Raw genomic sequence first — 20,137 nt, 5'->3', positions numbered from 1 at the left:
GGTTATTTTCTGAAGGTTCTTTGGGGAACCTAAAATATTTACTCTGTGGAATCGCTGAGAAAACTTCCTTTTTGAAACTTTTATTTTTAAGAGCGAATAACATACAAAACAATAAGCCTAAAAACACTATTACCATAATACTGAAGTCCTTTGAGGTAATTTTCTTTATAATCGATAAAGGAGACCCAAGATGGCTTTCAGTTACCAGGACACCATGAACAAATATGTATATCTATAGGGGCATATTACTACAAAAATCTGGATGAAGCTGGTTGTCTTCTTCAGGCTTAGCAGAGCATGAGAAAAGAGTGGGACGAGGAGTGAGAGAAAGGGCAGATGATTTTTTTAGGGGGTGCCCAATAGAACAGCAGAGGGCAGGGCTGGTCAGAGGAAAGACATGGGTGTCCAGAGAATAAATAAAGGCCTGGTGGGTAGATTGGCCAGTGGTGCTGCTTTCCACTGAGTGTGCTTGACTCTCACCTGTGTGCATTTCTAGCTATTTGCTAATACCAAGTCTATCTGTCTGTCTGTTTGTCTGCCATCATGCTGGTTCAGGCGATCCTGCAGACCTCACTGGTCCTGTGGCTGGTACAGAACACCATACAGGGAGGTAAGTTAGATGTGTCTTCTGAAGTGTTTGTTGTAGAGATTTGAGGGTGAGAAAGAGAAATGAGGAGAATTTCTGATGCGGGAGAGGGAAGAAAGAGGGGCAGTGGCTTGTTATGATATCTGTGCACACATGGGATCAAATCATTGTAATTATGACTGAAAACGAAACAATTTTAATCTAAAAAGGGACTAATTATGATTACAAAAAAATGGCACTGGTGGCACTAAGGTTGTGAGGTTAATCCCAGGTAGGGCTGACCCATGTACTCAAGCCCTTCATTATGCTCTTGCTAAAGCAGAGCAATAGGTACAGTGAATATGTGCATCATTAGGTGGAGAGACCAATCATCCAATGCTTTTGCTATCTGAATACCACTTTGAATGTCTAATAATATGGACGGATTGCAGTTTAGTAATTACATTTAAATGCATGCATGAAAAGATCAAAATAAAAATCACATCAAATAAGGAATAACTAAATCTCCTTCAACCACTTAGAAAAATGTTTTACAAATATTTTTCTTTGTTTATGTAGTATATGCAGGGGGGGTGTGAGTTGGTAAAAAGCTAATAATTAATTCAATCATTAAAATTAATAAATAATGTAAACGTAAAAACAAAGTAAAACATTTATTTAAAAAGATGTAATATTTTATTTGTTTACCTGCATGTCATGTTAACGGCAACCAGCATAAGAGAATCTCACGGCGTACTTTAAGTAAATATTTTATGTCAAAGAGGTTTGGATGACAAAATGTTTGGGAATCCGGTTGAAATATGTATTGCATAAATAAATAGAATACATTAGTTCTCAGTTCTTGTTCTTTTGAGAATTCAATAAAATAGAAATTCAGAAGGGGAAATACTTTTATCTGCTTAGACTTTTACATCTTTTTTACAGGCTACATGTCTCACCCTCATGATTTCATGTAATATGTCACACTGCAGGGTACCTGAAATCAGTTTGCATACCATTTGAAGCAAAATATGAGTTGGATCTCTGAAGTTATTAAACACATCTAGCCCCTATTTTATGGAATTTTATTGTGATTTATCGTGTTGCTAAAACATATGTTTGTATTTTTTTAACCTTTAATACACGAGGTTATAATCTAAAACTTTAAAAAAATTCAGGTTTATTTACATTTGTACTGTTTTTAATCATGTGTTTCATTTAAATGTTTGCAGATACTAATGCACTATAGATTAAACAGAAATACAAATTTTTAGGTTTATAAGTGTTAATTCTTTTGCCCATTTAATATTGCCAGTCCTGTGGTGACTATGACATGAAAACGCTACATTGAGGTGAAGCAATCACTGAAGTGGTGTGCTTTTCTTTATCTGGTGCCAGTGAGGAAGGAACAGTATGTGTGGCATGACAGATCTAAGATGCAGATTGACTTGCTGTCTATATCTGATGCAAGCATTTTTTTCTACTTGTCTGCACCTTGTATAGACAATCAAATGTCACCTATCGATACTTGACAGACAAAAATTATATATATATTTTTTTTAATTCATTATGTAGTATGTGCCACTCTTATTAGTCTTTTCAGTCATCTCGAGGCGTTATTGCATCATCAAATGTTCAGCAAGCAGTCACGGATGTTTGTACGGGAGACTAAAAGGTGTCTAGAAAATTACGTAATAAAATGCACATAACGACTCGATGTTAAATGTCTGACAGCTCTGATAAATGGAGAAAAAATACCTCTGGAAGTGAGTCATGGCTCGACGTGTCTGGGTTTGCCTGGATTCGCTCCAGCCTCCATAACTCTGACCGCAACTTAAACACTTGTATTTCATGTTTGAAGATCAAAACTCTGTGCCTGAAGGTGACGGCGGTGGTCAAAATTTGTCGGCCTTCTGTCAGTCCTGACTTTATATGACCGATACACAGCCCATTTTGTCCTACAGTTTCTGAGCATCAATGGAGGCCTGTTAACTGGCATAGTTTCTCAACCATGGAAGCTTTTATAGGTTGATTTCGAAAAATTCAATCAGGAGTCGCGCTAATCTCACTAATCCAGAAGTGCCTAAATCAATTTGACCACTCTACGCTGAAGTATTTTTTACGACATTTATGAGCCCTGCCCTTAAAAACATATTGTGGTAGTATAGTAATGTTATCAGATAATATTAAATTGGCCATAATAATTATTTGCGTAGAAGGTTTGTCAGAAAACATGGTATTACCATGGTAAATGTCCAAAAATATGGTATTCTTATTTTTGAATGGTATTCAAAATATAGTATTCTTTCTTTAGTTCTTTCTTTTAGGCCAAATGCATTGATACAGTTTTTCTCACTTGTTTTAAAGGAGTTAGGCCACAGACTGGAGCCCTGGGAAGATTGGCGAGTCGAGGTATTTTGCGCTTTTTCATCTCTGTATTTATGGTGTATCTGTGGGATAATACAGAGGGTTAGAGGTCAGAAAATTACATCACATAATGAATTTCTTCATCAATCCTGCCTTCTTTCGTTTCTCTGTAGGTCCTGGTATCAGTGCAAAGTCTGGAGGTAAGTCTGTCTGCCTGAACCTGGTGGATGCTACTGAATCCAATTAATCCAATCCATTTGCTTATATCAGTACAAAGGTTATCTTATCTTTCTTTCATTTCTGTACTGCTCCTTGTCCAGCGGCTGGTATTCTTGGAGCCCGTGGCTATGGGGCAGGCAAGCCAGGAAAGACAGGTGGTAAGTGACATTAACCTCAGATGAAGCTGAGATGAAAATAAGTACAAACAATAAATAAAGATTTATAATTAACCTTTGACGCAACACATGCCAAAATACACAGAATTGCCTTTGAAAAAGGGAGTCAACGAGACAATGTACTAGGGTATTTGTTTATTTACATACAAAAAGTGAATGTTAGTTTAACCATCTAATGTTTTTTTTTTCTTCTCTCTCTCACAAACAGCTGGCCATTATCTTGGAGGTAAATTTATTCTGCTTTTTATTTCGCATACATTGCCGTTCAAAAGTTTGGGGTTTGTAAGATGTTTTCATGTTTTTGAAAGAAGTCTCTTATGCGCATCAATACTGCATTTATTTGATCAAATAGAGTTATTTTTGTGAAATATTATTACAATTTAAAATAACTTTTCTCTACTTTAATATACTTTAAATGTCGCTTATTTCTTTGATGGCAAAGTTGATTTGTCAGCAGCCATAACTCCAGTAGTCAGTGTCACATGATCCTTCAGAAATCATTCTAATATGCGGATTTGCTGCTCAAGAAAATTTCTTATGTTGAAAACACTTGTGCTGTTTAACATTTTTGTGGAAACAGTGATACGTTTTTTGATGAATAGAAAGTTGAATGCATTTATTTGAAATTTTTTGTAACATTATAAATGTATTTTCAGTCACTTTTGGTCAATTTAATGTGTACTTGATGAAAAAAGTATAAAATTATATATATATATATATATATATATATATATTAATTATACTGACTCCAAACTTTTGAACAATAGTGTAAATACATAAGCAGCTGTTTGCATGTGTGTGCAGTAGTCTGTGCTATTATGTGAATATGGGCTTAATGTGTCTGTAGTACAGTATGTGTAATGAGTATGGTGTCTGTTAGGGGCAGCATACAGACCCACTGCAATCAGAGGAGGCCTGAAACAAGGATATGGAACACTCGGTTATGGAGGAGGTAAAACTGTCATTCCTAAATAACTATAATGGACAGATATCAGGTTTTACATCTGATGGATTTATTATTCTTGCATTCATCACCATGATCCTACTATTTTGGTCTTAGCTGCAAACCTTGGAACTGGCCTTGGAGCTGCCGGACTGGGACTCGGCACAGGGTATGGCCTAGGCAACGGGCTGGGAGCAGCCTTGGGTTATCCAGCAGGGAAGCTTGGAGGAAGAGGTGAGAGCTGTTCATTTGCTTTGCATTCATAAGTACTCTTGCAACACTTATTCACTGTTTGATTTTGACATTTTCTAGGTTACACCAGTAATGGCTATGGAGCACAGCTAGGTGAGTGTGTGCACCATAATGACCGAATCAATAAACATTATATGACACATTCCAGTTTAATGCCATCTCTGTCCGACCCGAAGGTTGTGTAGCAGATTGGATCTGATCTAACCGATCAAAATTTGACCTTGTGCTGTGATTAAAATCTTTCACACAGTGATGTATGCTGTCCATTTGCCAGGATTAGGTGTCATATTTTTGATGAAGTTGTGTGGGAGTGGGAGTTTATGTGTCTACAATGAGAGGCTTCCACTAAACAGGCATTTCTTCTTTCTGTAACCTTGACAGCTCTCTTGTCTTGTTGCCAGGTTACGGCGCAGGAGGATACCCCGGCGCTGGTCGTGGTATGTGAACTCTCCTTGTCAAAGCATTAGGAAAATGTGTGTTTAACCCTCATCCGTCCCTCCCGAACCTATAACAAAAGTGTCCCTCGCGGGTCAAAATGACCCAAAGGCCAAAAATGACACTACATTTATTTTTGGTCAAGAAAGCTTATATTGGAACATTTTTATATTTTTTTTTCTAATTTTTTATGTAGGTTTTTCTGTTATTTTTTGGTGATTTTTATCATATTTACATTTTATTCTGGATATTTTTAAGAAAATATAAGCAAATAAGCAGTTTTTGTACATTATTTCACCAAAAAAACAAAGAAAGACCATTTCAGTCCTGTTTCATTAAAAACCAACAGATGGCCTTGGAATGGAGTCACTGAGTGTCTCTGATGCCATCTGGTGGGGAAAAATTACATAAAATTGCATTTTATGGTTACAGCCACTAGAGGGGCCTTATAGAACCCTATAGAGATTTTTAACTGAGCAAAACAAGTGTAACATGAGAAATTAGATCATTTTAAGGCTTCAATTTGGTTGTTTATGAATTAAAACAGTGGTCACCAACGCTGGTCGCCAGCATGTTGTCTCTGAGTCGCCCGCAAAGCACGTTCTATAAATAGCCTAAATTAACGTCGGGCAATAAATGATATCATATCGAGATTATGATCAAATTTATGTTAATAATGATGATAAACTCTGCACATTTTTACTCAAAATGGATTAATCTAACATCCTATCACACAACAGAAATATATAAGTCTGCATGTTCTGTGTGTCTCTGAATGCGTGGAGTAGTTTCATCTGATACACAATCTCAAACACACGTGACTCGCGGTGTTTTCAGCGTCTGCATCTCAATATATGAGGACATGAACACATCCACTTCATCTTCAGAGCTGCTGAGAGTCACTTCACCAACGTTATGCAGTTTCATTTGAGAAAAAATACAGTCAAATACAAGCTGAAACTAAAAAGTCCTTCACGACAAACCGTCAAAATAAAGGTCCGGGTTAACGTGAAATTATATGACAACCAAGTTATTTTTTATTATTATTAATTTATACAATTCTGTTGTGCAGCATCATGTCTGATAAAAAAAAAAAAGCAATGTTTTGTTGTAAATTGATTTTCATTTGATTACATTTTAAAAGATTGATTAAATTGTTAAAGTTTTATTAATTCATTTCACTAGACACCATTTTTTATGATAAATTTGTACTGAATCATAAAACACGGAATCCATAAGAAATCAAATGGAAAACACAGAATTTAGGGAAAAATAAAATGCATTTTTGCATAAAATGCAAGATATCAAGATTTTAAAAAGCCTTTTTCCAAAAGGTACATCTGGAAAAAGGGGGGTCGTCTTATAATCAGGGTCGTCTTATATTCGAGGCAAAACGGTATATATATATATATGTATGTATGTATGTATGTATGTATTGGAGTATATCAAACAAGTAGCCCTTGAGACCATTTTATCCCTTCAGGGAGCCCTCACTCACAAAAAGGTTGGAGACTCCTGGATTAAAATATATCTTTTTATATTTTAAAACCTTACAAAATCCATATTTTGTAAAAAAAAACAAAAAAAAATTCGAACTGAATTATAACCTAAACATATGTATATTCATACAATTTCATAAATATGAAATAAATATATCATATATTTTTAAAAATATAAATATGATATAAACTCGGTCTCCACCACATCACTCAAATCTAACTGTGTTAAGTAAAAAAATAAATGGAAAAATGACAGTCATATCCCAGCAGAAACATGAAAAATGTTGCAATGTGTTCTATGAGAGTATGTGTACCATGTGTGTGTTTGTGCACGTGTGTGTGCGTGTGTGTGTGTGTATGTGAGTTTTTTCTGCATTGGGGATATTCTGTAGTCTCAGCCCTTCGTTTGGGTATAAATCTTTACTGGATTGTCTCAGATTTTGTATATAAAAAAAAATCAAATGTAATGAAAAATGCAGTTTTCTCGTAAATTCCATTCATTCCTATGCGGGTCAAAATGACCCGCGAGGGACACTTTTGTTACTTTTTTTATTGCACCCATTTAAACTCCTCGAATCCACTCAAAAAAAAATTTGTGTGTATTCCCGGTGCAAGTGTGACAAAAGTAAAGAAATCTTGGACCGGTACGATCAACACACGACTTTTAGAATTTTTTTGAAAATCTTTTTTGGGTCAAAATGACCCAAGGGACGGATTTAAACTCAGGGGTCTGAACAATGTTTTGTTGTTTACTCAGGTTGCTATAACAATCACAACTGACCAGCTTTATCCACTTTATTCCAGGAAGCAGTTGCCCCCATAATATTTTCTTTATTTCAGAGTTCTATTGATAAAGTGAAAATTTGTCACCAGATGCAAGATAAAAATTTTTTTGTTCAGCACTGATATAGCAGTATTTAGGTACACTTGGTGCACCAAATTTGTGTTTATTGAAACCTTTGTGGCATTTCATAAGTATTTTTTGGAAGTGCTTTATTATTCTGCTATTTTAGCATCTTTTGACAGGAGGGAATCTATCCCAAATTCTATCTTTGATTTATTCAGCAGTTACTGGAAAACCATTGATTTAATTACCTTCAACAAAACTGACAAAAGTCTTTATATATATATATATATATATATATATATACACACCGATCAAGCATAACATTATGACCACCTTCCTAATATTGTGTTGGTCCCCCTTTTGCTGTCAAAACAGCCCTGACCCGTCGGGGCATGGACTCCACTAGACCCCTGAAGGTGTGCTGTGTGTGGTATCTGGCACCAAGATGTTAGCAGCAGATCCTTTAAGTCCTGCAAGTTGCGAGGTGGGGCCTCCATGGATCGGACTTGTTTGTTCAGCACATCCCACAGATGCTTGATCAGATTGAGATCTGGGGAATTTGGAGCTCAAGACAACACCTCAAACTCCATAAACCATTTTTGCTTTGTGGATTTTTGCTTTGTAGCAAAAGGTCACGGTGTGCAGAGGCCACAGCCACCAGAGAATACCGTTTCCATGAAAGCGTGTACATGGTCTGCAACAATGCTTAGGTAGGTGGTACGTGTCAAAGTAACATCCACATGGATAGCAGGACCCAAAGTTTCCCAGCAGAACATTGCCCAAAGCATCACACTGCCTCCTCTGAAGAGATAATCAGTGTTATTCACTTCACCTGTCAGTAGGCATAATGTTATGCCTGATTGGTGTGTATATATATATATATATATATATAGTCTTCAGGGATTCCCATAAACTACATAAATCTGCAAGAATTAAAAAAAAGAAACCTGCAGTATTTAAAAGAATTACATATTAAATCAACGTATATATTATATAAATCTTTTGACATTGCATGCAGAGGCGCTGCTGTGGCTTCTGGGCCCCCTGAACAGCATGTTGACTCGGGCCCCCACGTCCCCTTGGTATAAATCGTGTTTGGGCCCCCTCTCCCTCATCGGGCCCTTGGAATCGTCCTAACCTTCCCCCCGTTACGGCACCCCTGGTTGCATGTTATGGTTTCATTAATTAAATAAACAGGTATTGAATAAAAATTAAAAGTAAATAAATATTACTTTTATGAGTGCCTTTTAGTAAGCTACTGGCCTTACTTTTTACATGCTAAATTAAGTGTTCCGTTTTTCAGTTTTTGACTGCAGTACATCTATGTTCCACTGATAGGCGCTGCAGGAGGGCGTGCGCCTACAGGACAAGCTTCTCAACCGGGTAAAATATACCGACTCAAACGTGTTTGCATCGCGTTTGCGTACACTTAATTGTTTGCAGAATAATTTATATACTTTTATCATTGTTAAATTATGTGCTTGCATGCCAAAACTTTCAAAAACCACTTAATTGCTTTGGAAAAAGTGACACTGGTCCCTTGATTCATGGTTGTGGATGAACTAGTGAGTTCTAAGAGATTATACAGATGTCTTGTGCTATCATTTTCATATTGGTGGATGTTGGATGGTTGTCTATTTCACATCGTAATTGTCATGGGTGCAGTCGTGTTGGAATTGTAATGTTTGCTCTTTAGTCTAAATGATTAGCCTACCTTAAGCAGACATTATTATGACAAGTATTGCTATTGCTGGATAATTTAAGCAACTGTCTTACCTTTGTTGTTTAATTGCAGTAATCTTTTAGGCCTATGTGTGCTTTGCATCTATAATGAGCATTATGGGTTGAGTAACAGTTTATGCAGATTTCTGTGATATGGTACAGAAGGAGCAGTTGTGTCTGCTGGTCAAAGTTAGAGAAAAGGTTAAATTGTTCGCTGTCTTCTGTTAATCAGTGTTGTAATGTGCATGCTCTTACAGAACATGTCAAAGAACAAAAGGCTCATCTAGATTTGTTGAATCAAAGCTATGAAACGGACATTAACAATGATTTTGTAATCTTCAGGATATGGTGTACCCACAGGGCAAGGCTCAAAACCATCAAAACTGGGTAAACCCTCCAATATCTGACTCATTCGTGCATTTCCTTTAGGGATGATTCCTGTTCACAGATCATCAAAATTCACAGATATAGGCTACATGTTTTTTTTTTTTCTTTCCATTTTTAACTGAAACGGCAGAAATAAAATGAGATCTGCAAATAGGGTAAGACAAATAAACACTTTTTTCTTACCCCGTTGGCAGATATTTTTTCTTGTTTCAAGCATAAAATCACTTCATTTTGATCAATTTGTCAGAAAACAATAATTAATATCTTGAGTCATTTTCCTTCTCAAGTTAATGTATATAGTTTTTTTTTTAAACATGTTTATTGGGTTTTTGCAAGTTAAACACAACATATAAAATACAGAATCATCTGAATAGATCATTCCCGTGTACACTGTCCTATAACATGCTCCAAACCTCCAACCAAATGTTTATTGTTTTAAGAATGGTTTGATATTTGTACTGAAAAACTACAAAAATGCAAAGGAAGATATTCATTTATTTGCAGTGCATTTGTTGTTGTGTAGCTGTACTGTATTAATGTATTTATCTGTGTGTTATTATTAATGCAATCATGTTCTGTTCTATCAGCCCTTTTTGCATATAGGTTCTCCTAGCTTGTTGCATTGTTGTTGATGTTTGAATCAGTTTGGGCCTCATTTCTGAAAGTTTAGGAAGTGTAAGGGCACAAAAAGGTCTCAAACCAGTGGATCATCTGTATTATCAGTTTCAGGTTTGAGGTTCAGTTCAGTTGTCAAGCCAGCAGAGTGCAATTAATTTTGCCCATTGAAAAACATTCGAGGAAATGTTGAGGAACATGCAGTAGATGTTTGAATTGGCAGGTATTGCAGGCCTAAATCAAAACCTTCCAACACCCTCTCTCTCTCTCTCTCTCTATATATATATATATATATATATATAGTTCTTAGTTGCTCATCAACAAAAACAGTATAGGTCCATAAGTACTGGCTGTTTTTAGATTAGGACCATATTAGTACCTTTTGAAAGGTTTCCATCCCAGTGACAGCTTTGTAGCATTTTTCTGATAGTATAGTAAGCAGGATTGTGCAGTTCCATTCAGTACCACTTTTTTGGTCATGTGGTTGTCGTGTACCTGCATCTTCTGATGTTTTGTACCTGCTTCTAAGAGCTTCTGTTGTGTTATTCTGCCGATTTGCTGTGACACAATAGAGAGATCCTGTTGTGCATTAGTTATTTGTTGTGATCTTTATCTCTCACATCAGGAATCACTTAGCACAGGAGTTTGAAAAGTTAGGATGCATGCTGATTCAGTACTCGATTGTGATCAATTTAACACCCTAATAAGTGTAATTTACAATTTTGTTGCTTTTTATCATTCTCAACATTGAAATCTTTGCTGATCCAGCTGATATATCTGTATTCACAGGTGTTGGGCCTAGAGGTGGCCAGCCCGTGTCACAGGGAGAGAGGGGCGATGGTAAACCTCAATACCTCCATGTGTGGCTTTCATGCCTTTTAAAGCTTTTTCAGTCTGCTCTTCTGGATTTTTAGTTACAATATTTAAGCAATTTTACACTGCATGATGGGTGGCATATTGCTCCCTGTTATCTCACTATACATGCCTATCTTTGATTTTTTGATTTATTAATTTTTTTTTACTTTGCATTTCTCTCCAGCAGAGTAGCATCTCTTATGCTCTTGCATCACTGGCAGCTGCTATGTTGATAGTATGTTGTTGGTGAATGTTAACTGGTGTTATGGTGTTTAGGTTACGGTCGTGGAGGGGTCCCTAATGGACAGGGTGCTATAGCCAATGGTAAAACTCATCCCAGATGTATGTGGGACTTCGTATTTGCAAGATTAATTGCTGTATAATATGACTGACATGATAGTTGTAGTATATGATTAAGCGTGCCGTGTATGTTCTCTAATGTCACAGGCCAGGCTAAATTTTGGGTTTTAAGTAATGTGGTCATGAATGTCTGTGGGACTTGTATAGTACATTTTAGCTGCGGTCAATAGGTTTCCCCTCAGGACCAGGATTGACCAATGGAATGAGAGCTCAAATTAAGGGTAAACACACTCCATTATTACGTTATTTGCCTGAATTAATGCCAATCAGAACACATAAGATTGTAGAACATTTAAAATTCAATTCTATTTCAAATTCTTGTCTTTGTGCTCAAAATTTTGGGGTTGTTAAGATGTTTAAGTCTCTCTCTTATGCTAACCAAGGCTTTATTGATTTGATCAAAAATACAATAAAAACAGAAATATTGTGGAATATTATTACAATTTAAAACAACTGTTTTCTATTTTAATATATATTTTATAATGCAATTTATTTCTATTATGTCAAAGCTGAATTTTTAGCCATTACTCCAGTCTTCAGTATCATGTGATCCTTCAGAAATCATTCTAATATGCTGATTTGCTGCTCAAGAAAAATGTTCTATTATTATCAATGTTTAAAAAACAGTTGTGCCACTTAATATTTTTGTATAAACCATGATACGTAATCTTATCAGGATTTTTTTGATGAATAGAAAGTTTTAAAGAACAGGGATTATTTGAAATTGTAACATTATAAATATCTGTATTGACCCCAGACTTTTGAACTGTAGTACAGATGTCTGTGGATCAAATTATTGGTACAAGATCCTAAACTTTGTGTAGGTAACTACTGTTGTGATCTGTAGGCTATGGTCCAGCAGCGGATATGATTAATGGACGAGGAATTATGAACAATGGTAAAGCCTTTACTGCATCTGTCAATCAATGCAAGTTTTTATCACCATATAGTAGCATACAAATTATCTGTGCCTATATGTAAGTAATCAGTAAAAAGTTTCAGTAAATAATACATTTACCATGTTTACTGGAAGTAAAGGGAGAGTTAAAGGCAATGCATGATAAAAGACTGTTTTTAAAGCATAAGCATGGCTAGGTGATGGGATGGGAACTATGTTGGATTCTCAGTGTTGAGATAAACCACTGTTGTGATACAATACAGGACCAGTTTTGCCCAATGGACAGGGCACCAAACCATCCAATAAGGGTAAACGTCTTCTGTATTAAAATGTCACCGGTTTATGGCTGAATGCATGTCACAAGATGGTGTTTTCTCCAGTCTAAAATCAGTACTGTACTACAGCGGTCATCAAATGAAATGAATATATGGCCTGTGACACATTAGAATGTTAGTGATTGTGGACTGGAAAATCCACCCCTCATCATGGACTCATTGCAGCTGCAGGTCTATGAATAAGTGCTTTTATGTACCACAGCTGTTCAGAAAGGTTTGTGTGTGTGCTGGACTAATGCCTCATTTATTTCTCGGGGCTGTTCTCTTTTGTTTTTATATGCTTCACCTGAGCCTTTATCTTTATATCTGCCTTTGTGCTGATGTGTACCCAATGCATGCTGCATTATTTTTCTCCCACAGGCCATATGGACCAGTCGCACTGTGAATTCGTCTTGCATGTACTCTGACCCACAGGCCCCTGAACGATCGCATCATTCTGTGATGGCCATGACTTTTTATTACTAGTGGCCAAAGTTTCACAGTTTGCATGTTTTGTTCACAGGATACGGCCTTGGTGCTGCTGGCTATCTTGGAGCTGGTTTTGCTAACGGATATGGAACAGGTATCTAGAAATTGTGAAATTTTGTTTTTCGCTCAGAGGTACAAGTGTCATTAATACAAGCTGTAGAATATTCATATTTTGCTAAAGCCACCTTATTTATTTTATTGCTGATACAGGTCTTGGGGCAGGTGGATACTATCCACAGGGAGTTCGAGCAGGAAAGCAGATTGGTAACTAATGTGTAGTTTATTCATTATATAGAGGAGACCGGGGCTAGTTGTCACAAGGGCTACATATTAGCAACTGTGAGGTTTTAAGTCTAATTATATAAAAGTGTGTTTTCTACAGTGGTTTGTACACTACTGTTCAAAAGATGGGGGTCAGTAAGATTTTTTTATTTAGTTAAAAAAAAGAATAATTTTATTCAGTAAGGACACACAAATGATCAAAATTGACAGTAAAGACATTTATAATGTTACAAAAAAAAATCTATTTCAAACGAATACTGTTCTTATTAACTTTCTATTCATCAAAGAATCCTGGAAAAATCTGCAAACATATTAAGCATCACAACTGTTTTCAACATTGATAATAATAAGAAATGTTTCTTGAGCAGCAAATCAGCATATTAGAATGATTTCTGAAGGATCATGTGATACTAAAGACTGGAGTAATGATCATTCAGTTTTACTATCACAGGAATAAATTACATTTTAATATATATTAAACTAGAAAGCAGTTATTTTTAAATATTTCACAATATTACTGTTAGCTTGTTCTGATGCTAATAGCGTAGGATCAACCACCATAATTACCATAACTGGGTCCTTAAATATGTTGTATTGTTGTATTATTGATAAAATAAAGGCAGCCTTGGTGAGCATAAGAGGCTTCTTTCAAAAACACAAAAAAATCTTGAAGACCCCAGACTTTTAAAGGTAGTGTATGGTTATGTTTGTGAATTCTGTCCATTTAATTCTATAGCTGTTGAGTAAACAACACATCACATTTGTATTGGGACAAGTTGTCACATATGCAGAAATAGACCTGCCCTGAAACATATTTACTTTAGTAAAAACTGTGACAACTACTTTAAGTCTTTTCTCACCTATATAGATGATTAAAATAATGCCCTGTGTTTCTTCTAATGATTTTTCTGTTCTTGTCTCTGTTAGTAACTGAGTGAAACCTTTTATAACATCATAATATTTTTGCAGCATGATGCATTAAGCACAAGTGTGGTCAGATCAGCTGGTTCAGCACAAAGCCAAGAGCTGCTCTAGAGGCAAAGTGCTCCTCTAAGACCTCTGCGTTTGGGTGCTTGCACAAACATGTGCATGCCTGTTTGTGCAAGAAACAACCAAAATTTCACACTCTATGTTATGCTCATTGTTTTCCGAATCTTCTTGGTTGCAAAGTGGTTGGCTTTGACTGTGAATACACAGAGGTGCTTCCTGTGTTACTTTTACACATCATCATTGTGAAGTGTTGAGTTGATTATTGTCTTCTCAGCAGGCTACAGTAATGGATACGGCAGTGAGGTTTATGGCACAGCAGATGGTTATGGGGCAGGTGAGTCTGGACTGGATAGGTACGATTGAGCGATATCACACTAACATATAAGCATAATTATAATTGAGTGACAATTATAATTATGTTACAGGACCTGCCTACCCATCAGTGTTAGCTGATAATGTTGGCCTGAACGGTATAGCTGGTAAGGCTGAAGGTTATGAGTGTAACCAACAACATTGCATTCACACTAACAAGAGATTCTAAACCCCTGCAATAATGTCAGCACTTCCTCCACTGTTTAATTCACTCTGTCCTGTGATTATACACAATAATATTTTACTCAAGATTGTAGAAAATAACCTCATCCAGCCTAATCTGGGTAACTGAAGTATCTGAACTGCAATAGCTTGAACACTGAGAAACCAGCTGTTGCCTGTGCAGTTGCTTTTATACTAGTACTAAGGGAAAGCAAGACTGTAAATTCCTCCTAGAATACCACTAATAGAAATGGTAAACCAAGTGTTTTGCATACATTAACTTGAAGCAGCATTACCTGCATGAAATCACAGAGGTCAATGTTTGCTCTTTCAGGTCTTGGAGCTGGAGGCCTTGGAGGTCCAGGGCTGGTAGTGAACCCTGGCCTGGGTATTCATGCCAAGTCTAGAAAGTATGGTAAGAAAAATACATCTGAAGATGACAATTAAATGAAAAGAAATTCAATTGAACACACTAAATACACTACCATTCAGAAGTTTGGTGTCGGTAAGATTTTTTTACTTTTTTGAAAGCCACTTATGCTCATAAAGGCTGCATTTATTTGATCAAGAATACAGAAAAAATTACATCGTTGTGAAAAATGATTACAATTAAATCACTGTTCCTATTTTAAGGTATATAAAAATGTATCTTATTCCTGTGAGGACAAAGCTGAATTTTTTTCAGTGTCACATGATCCTTTAGAAATCATTCTAATATGCTGATTTGGTGCTCAAGAAACATTTCTTTATTATCAATTATTATCAATGTTGAAAACGGTTGTGCTGCTTAATAATCTTGTTGAAACCGTGATAATTTTGATGAATAGAAAGTTCAAACAAACCACATTTATTTCACATAGAAATGCTTCATATCAATGCAAATGTATTTACTGTCACTTTTGATCAATTTAATGTTAATTTCTTTAAACTGACAGATTACAGCATTTTCCTACTTCACCTGCCAAATATTTTCCAGCTCATTTGATCGTTGTTGAGTCCTGCTAATATCTCTTCTTCTTTGTCTAGTTATGTCTTCGTGTCTGTGGTTGCTTGATCCTGTATTACCTCTGGTTTAATTTGTCTAAAGGGGCAGGTGGAGTTCTTGGAGCTGCCGGATCCTTGCCTTACGGTGGCCAGCCTGTGGTCTCAGCTGGACTTGGTCCTCACGGCAAGACTGGTAGTTATGGTGGAGCTACATATGGAGGAATACCAAACCTTGGGCCAGACACTGCTCTGGGTATGTGCATTGCACTTATTTGTTATTCAAATGCAACATGCAAATCTCAGTTTTCTGGCTATCCTGATGCTTTGCCTGAGAATTTGACTTTAGCGTGAATGTCCCTTGTGAGAAAAAGAAAGAAGATTTAAAGAAGAGAATAAAGCATAATAATAAACCAAACATGAGTATAAAGATCAGATAACTATTATAAGAAAGAAAGTAAAGATGATATGTATCCTATCAGGTGGTACAGGTGGAGCAATGGAGCCTTTAGCAGGTAATATTGTGGAGTTTTAGTAAATATATTTCAAGTCATTTTTTTCTGATAACAAAATGTTACTGCCACAGGTGGAGCTATAGGCCAGATTCCTTACAGCGCACCAGTCATTGCAACTGGGCTTGATGGTAAGTTGGTAAGAACAAGAGAAATAGAGAACATCATGGACTCTGATTGTGACACAGGTGCAAATGTGTTTACCTGCAGTTGATGCTGGTTATCCTTTTGGTGCTGAGCAACTCAGTCGGGGTGCTGATGCTACAAAGACAGCTGGCAAATATGGTGAGAATATGAGCAGTTTTGTTTAATTCGTGTACATCTAATATATATATCTATTAAATACACTACCATAAAAAGTTTGGGGTCAATAAGATACGTTTTTTTTTTTAAAGATAGTAATACTTTAATTCAGCAAGAATACATTAAATTGATCAAAAAGGACAGTAAAGACATTTATAATGTCATAAAAGATTTCTATTCTATTTTTCTTTCAAATAAATGCCGGTCTTTTAAACTTCCTCTTCATCAAAGAGTCCTGAAAAAAATGTACAACAGTTTCCACAAAAAAAATATTAAGAAGCAAAACTTTTAAACATTGATAATAGTAATAAATGTTTCTTGAACATCAAATCAGCATATTCGAATGATTTCTGAAGGATCATTTGACACTGAAGACTGGAGTTATGATGCTGAAAATTCAGCTTTGCCATCACAGGAATAAATTACATTTTAAAATAGAAAACAGTTGTTTTAAATTGTAATATTATTTCACAATATGTTTTTTTTTTACTGTATTTTTCAATCAAGTAAATACAGTCTGGTTGAGCATAAGAGACTTCTTTCAAAAACATGACCCCAAACATTTGAACAGTAGTGTATGCATTAAATATCTAATATCGACTGATTAAATAACTAAATCATATTTAATATTGACTGATAAATGGTACTGATATATCATACATGCCAAATGACCACTGGTCTGTGTTCTCATATTCATCATGTTAATATCTAGCAGACATCGACTAAATACATAAATGCTGTTGACTAATAGCCAGTGTGGTGACTGATCATTTCTAGGCACAGGCTATGCAGCTGCACTAAGTACTGGTGGTCAGGGGCCCTATGGTGGTGAGTAAATCAGTCACATGAGTTAGACAAACTAGCAAGATTCTAACCTAATGACCTCTCTCTTTTAAGGTCTAATGTGTGGTTAGTTTCACTATGTTCATTTTTGTTTTTTCACAGGACAAAATGATGGAAGCAAGCTTAGTGGCACTTATGGGAATGGGTACAAAGGTAGATGATATATTAGAAGATCTGTATTCTTAACTCAGCATATTGTGTCTTCTACCTTTCTCATCCATCTCTTTTCATCTTCTCTTTCTGTCTAGGTTGATTTCCAAGACCATGCTGTTAACTTTGTCAGTGTTTTTTTGGCCCCTTTTTGCCTAGTATTCCTCACCGTTGTGCAGTTTTGTGACATGTTTTTGTTTGCCATATTGTTTTAGTTTTAGGTTTGTGCCCATTTGTGTGGGCATGTGTGTTTTGTGTGTACGTGTGGTTTTAATGTTCATTGTTATGTTCCTTGATGTTTCCCCAGTCTGTTCATTTGTTTTGTCCGGTGGAGTGTTTAATGTCCCTTGTGTGTCTCTGTATCTAACTAAAACATGCTAAACACTTCATTGGCTGTTATTTTAATTCTTATGAAACACTAAATATTCCACCTCCTAATCTGACTCCTTAGTGTTTCTTTGACAACTATATATCTATCCTGCTTAAGGACCCGGTTATGGTAATTATGGGGTTTGATCCTACGCTATTAGCATCAGAACAAGCTTAACAGATGGTTTTGATCTCTATTGTGAGGTCATGTCTTATCAAATTGAACATTGCATAATGTCTTAAAGCGAACGCTAACAAAATGACAGAGTATAATATAACAGTCATAATCTTGTGAGCCGTCATATTGGGTGTACATACAGCTCTGAATTCTCATCTGTCTACAGGAAAACCACACAACAAGCATCCGGTGTTAGACTGATGAAACACCATTTAAGAGGAAACGAATCAGAGCCATTGTTAAAGGGATAGTTAACCCAAAAATTAGATTCTGTCATCATTTACTCACTCTCGTGTAATTCCAAACCTGAAAATTACTTTCTTTCTCAAAATGTCTCTGTGTTTTTTTTTGTTTTGTTTTTAGGACTAAACAATAAAAGTCAGTGGTGTCCAATGTTGTTTTGGACCACATTTACTTACATTTTATGGACAAAAACAGTTTAAACATTATTCAAAATATCTTATTTTGTGTTCCGCAGAAAAAAGTAAGTCATACAGGTTTGTAACAACATGAATGTGAGTAAATTGTGACTGAATTATCATTGTCATTTTTTAACTATGAAGATGGGTCAGAAAAAGAAAAATATAACCCCAAGCAGACAATTTGTGGCCTTTTGACCTTTTAATAACACAAAGCATTAGGTTTTTAGTTATAGATCATTTTTACACACAATAAAATGAAGTATTGTCATAGTGACATTACTTGTGAAGATTATGAAATGATGCTACTTACAATAAACAAAAATAATTTTTAATAAAACTGTGTAGAATGAAAGAGCATAACACAGTAGTTACAATGTATATGATGTGTTTTAGAAATATTTCCAGTGTAAGCATAAAAATCCTGCAATAAAGACAGCATAATAAATATGTATTGCGCATTGTCCCCAAAGTTGAGAAATATTTAAGAATTATATTAAATATGTTTCTCTAATAGTGATAAATACAAGTGAGAATAAAGTTATATTTCGAATAGCCGCATAATCAGATCCAAAGCCAAAACTTGCTATAGAATACTTTTAGTACTGTAATTTGTCTTTTGATATACATACAGTCTGTCCAGAAGTACTCCCCTGCTCATCAGTATTTCTGCTGGCACAGGTCGTGCATTTCGAGATACATATGCCTTCTCCAGTTGAAAGTTCATAGGAGAACCAACATAGGTTGAGCAATAGGGGCCAGACAAACTTGGGGCGCATGTCACTTCTGTTTTGTAGAACAGCAGACCGTGATTTAAAGTGCAGAAATTGTCATTCTGACCTGCTTTTATGGCTACTTCACAGGTTCCCAGCAAATCGTCGTCCCATTTACTATCTTCATCCCACACCTCCAGTTTTATCTTGTCATTCTCCGCCACGACAACATCACCCAGATCAAAGGTTCTCTCCCAGTAGGGTGAGTTGTTATTCGTGATCATATCAGTTCGTCCAATCTGAATGTTATGTTTGTCGAACACTTTAACGTACCCATCGGTCGCTGTGGTCTGGTCACCCCACAGGTCTTGAGCCCTCACGATTGTGACCTTTACCCGAGAAAGTCCACGCTTAGATGGGCAGCAATCGGGTGTGATCCCAGGATTGTTGCGACAAGTGCAGACACATGGGTTATTTGGGTTGGTTTTGACGCCATCTTTGCAAGAGTCGGTGCAGTTCCTCCAAAGGGACTTTTCCAGGATGTAGTCATGGATGGCTTGGCGCAAGTGTTTGCGTACTGGATCTTTGGTGGGGATCAGCTCATGCAGGGACTCCAGAGAGTAAGAAATCACGTCTGGGTTTTGTGGTAGGGACTCGAGCCATTCTTTGTAAGCTGATGGGTCTTTTCCTCCTGAGAAAAAGAGCTCAGGCTCTGTAGTGTGACCTCCAGTCACCTCAGTCAGCCTTTGAATGAAAACAAAAAAAGTTAATTTGGGACCTGTTGATTAGGGATACACTGATATTAAATTTTCTTTCTTTCTTTATTCCAGACCCTTAGGTACATATCACAAAAATAAAAGTAAAAAAGTAACAACCCAGAGGTTGGGTTACTACCCAGAAGGTTGGGTTAAACATTTAAC

General features: G+C 36.2%; 2 protein-coding genes across 2 annotated transcripts in view; one reads left to right on the top strand and one right to left on the bottom strand.

The window, feature by feature from the left end:
* Positions 1–541: 541 nt before the first annotated feature.
* Positions 542–17,767, top strand: LOC107674143 (glycine-rich protein DOT1-like). Its single transcript, XM_016468041.1, has 20 exons — positions 542–610; positions 2,933–2,977; positions 3,106–3,132; positions 3,253–3,309; positions 3,536–3,553; positions 4,208–4,279; positions 4,388–4,504; positions 4,583–4,615; positions 4,924–4,959; positions 12,978–13,037; positions 13,154–13,207; positions 14,490–14,549; positions 14,641–14,694; positions 15,084–15,164; positions 15,837–15,986; positions 16,317–16,373; positions 16,453–16,527; positions 17,323–17,373; positions 17,491–17,541; positions 17,637–17,767. Exons 1-20 carry the CDS (start codon positions 544–546, stop codon positions 17,639–17,641), a joined length of 1,170 nt encoding a protein of 389 aa, XP_016323527.1. The 5' UTR covers positions 542–543; the 3' UTR covers positions 17,642–17,767.
* A 1,198-nt stretch (positions 17,768–18,965) lies between these two features.
* The window catches only part of LOC107674141 (perforin-1-like), a 5,924-nt gene continuing 4,752 nt past the window's right edge, over positions 18,966–20,137 (bottom strand). Inside the window, exon 5 of the mRNA XM_016468039.1 lies at positions 18,966–19,961. Coding sequence (XP_016323525.1) covers positions 19,091–19,961 — 871 coding nt within the window. The 3' untranslated portion in view covers positions 18,966–19,090. The remainder of the gene's footprint in view (positions 19,962–20,137) is intronic.

Source organism: Sinocyclocheilus anshuiensis, unplaced genomic scaffold (genome assembly GCF_001515605.1).
Source record: "Sinocyclocheilus anshuiensis isolate Anshui unplaced genomic scaffold, SAMN03320099.WGS_v1.1 scaffold893, whole genome shotgun sequence".
NCBI lineage: Eukaryota > Metazoa > Chordata > Actinopteri > Cypriniformes > Cyprinidae > Sinocyclocheilus > Sinocyclocheilus anshuiensis.
The sequence above is the reverse complement of the archived record's forward strand: the minus strand, read 5'-3'. Positions and strand labels throughout refer to the sequence as shown.

Bases quoted from the DNA above. Each gene is read 5' to 3' on its own strand.
- LOC107674143 (XM_016468041.1), top strand. From the start codon at position 544: ATGCTGGTTCAGGCGATCCTGCAGACCTCACTGGTCCTGTGGCTGGTA. The intron at 4,280-4,387 runs GTAAAACTGTCA...TTTTGGTCTTAG, and splicing joins AACACTCGGTTATGGAGGAG to CTGCAAACCTTGGAACTGGC. The intron at 14,695-15,083 runs GTAAGGCTGAAG...TTGCTCTTTCAG, and splicing joins TGGCCTGAACGGTATAGCTG to GTCTTGGAGCTGGAGGCCTT.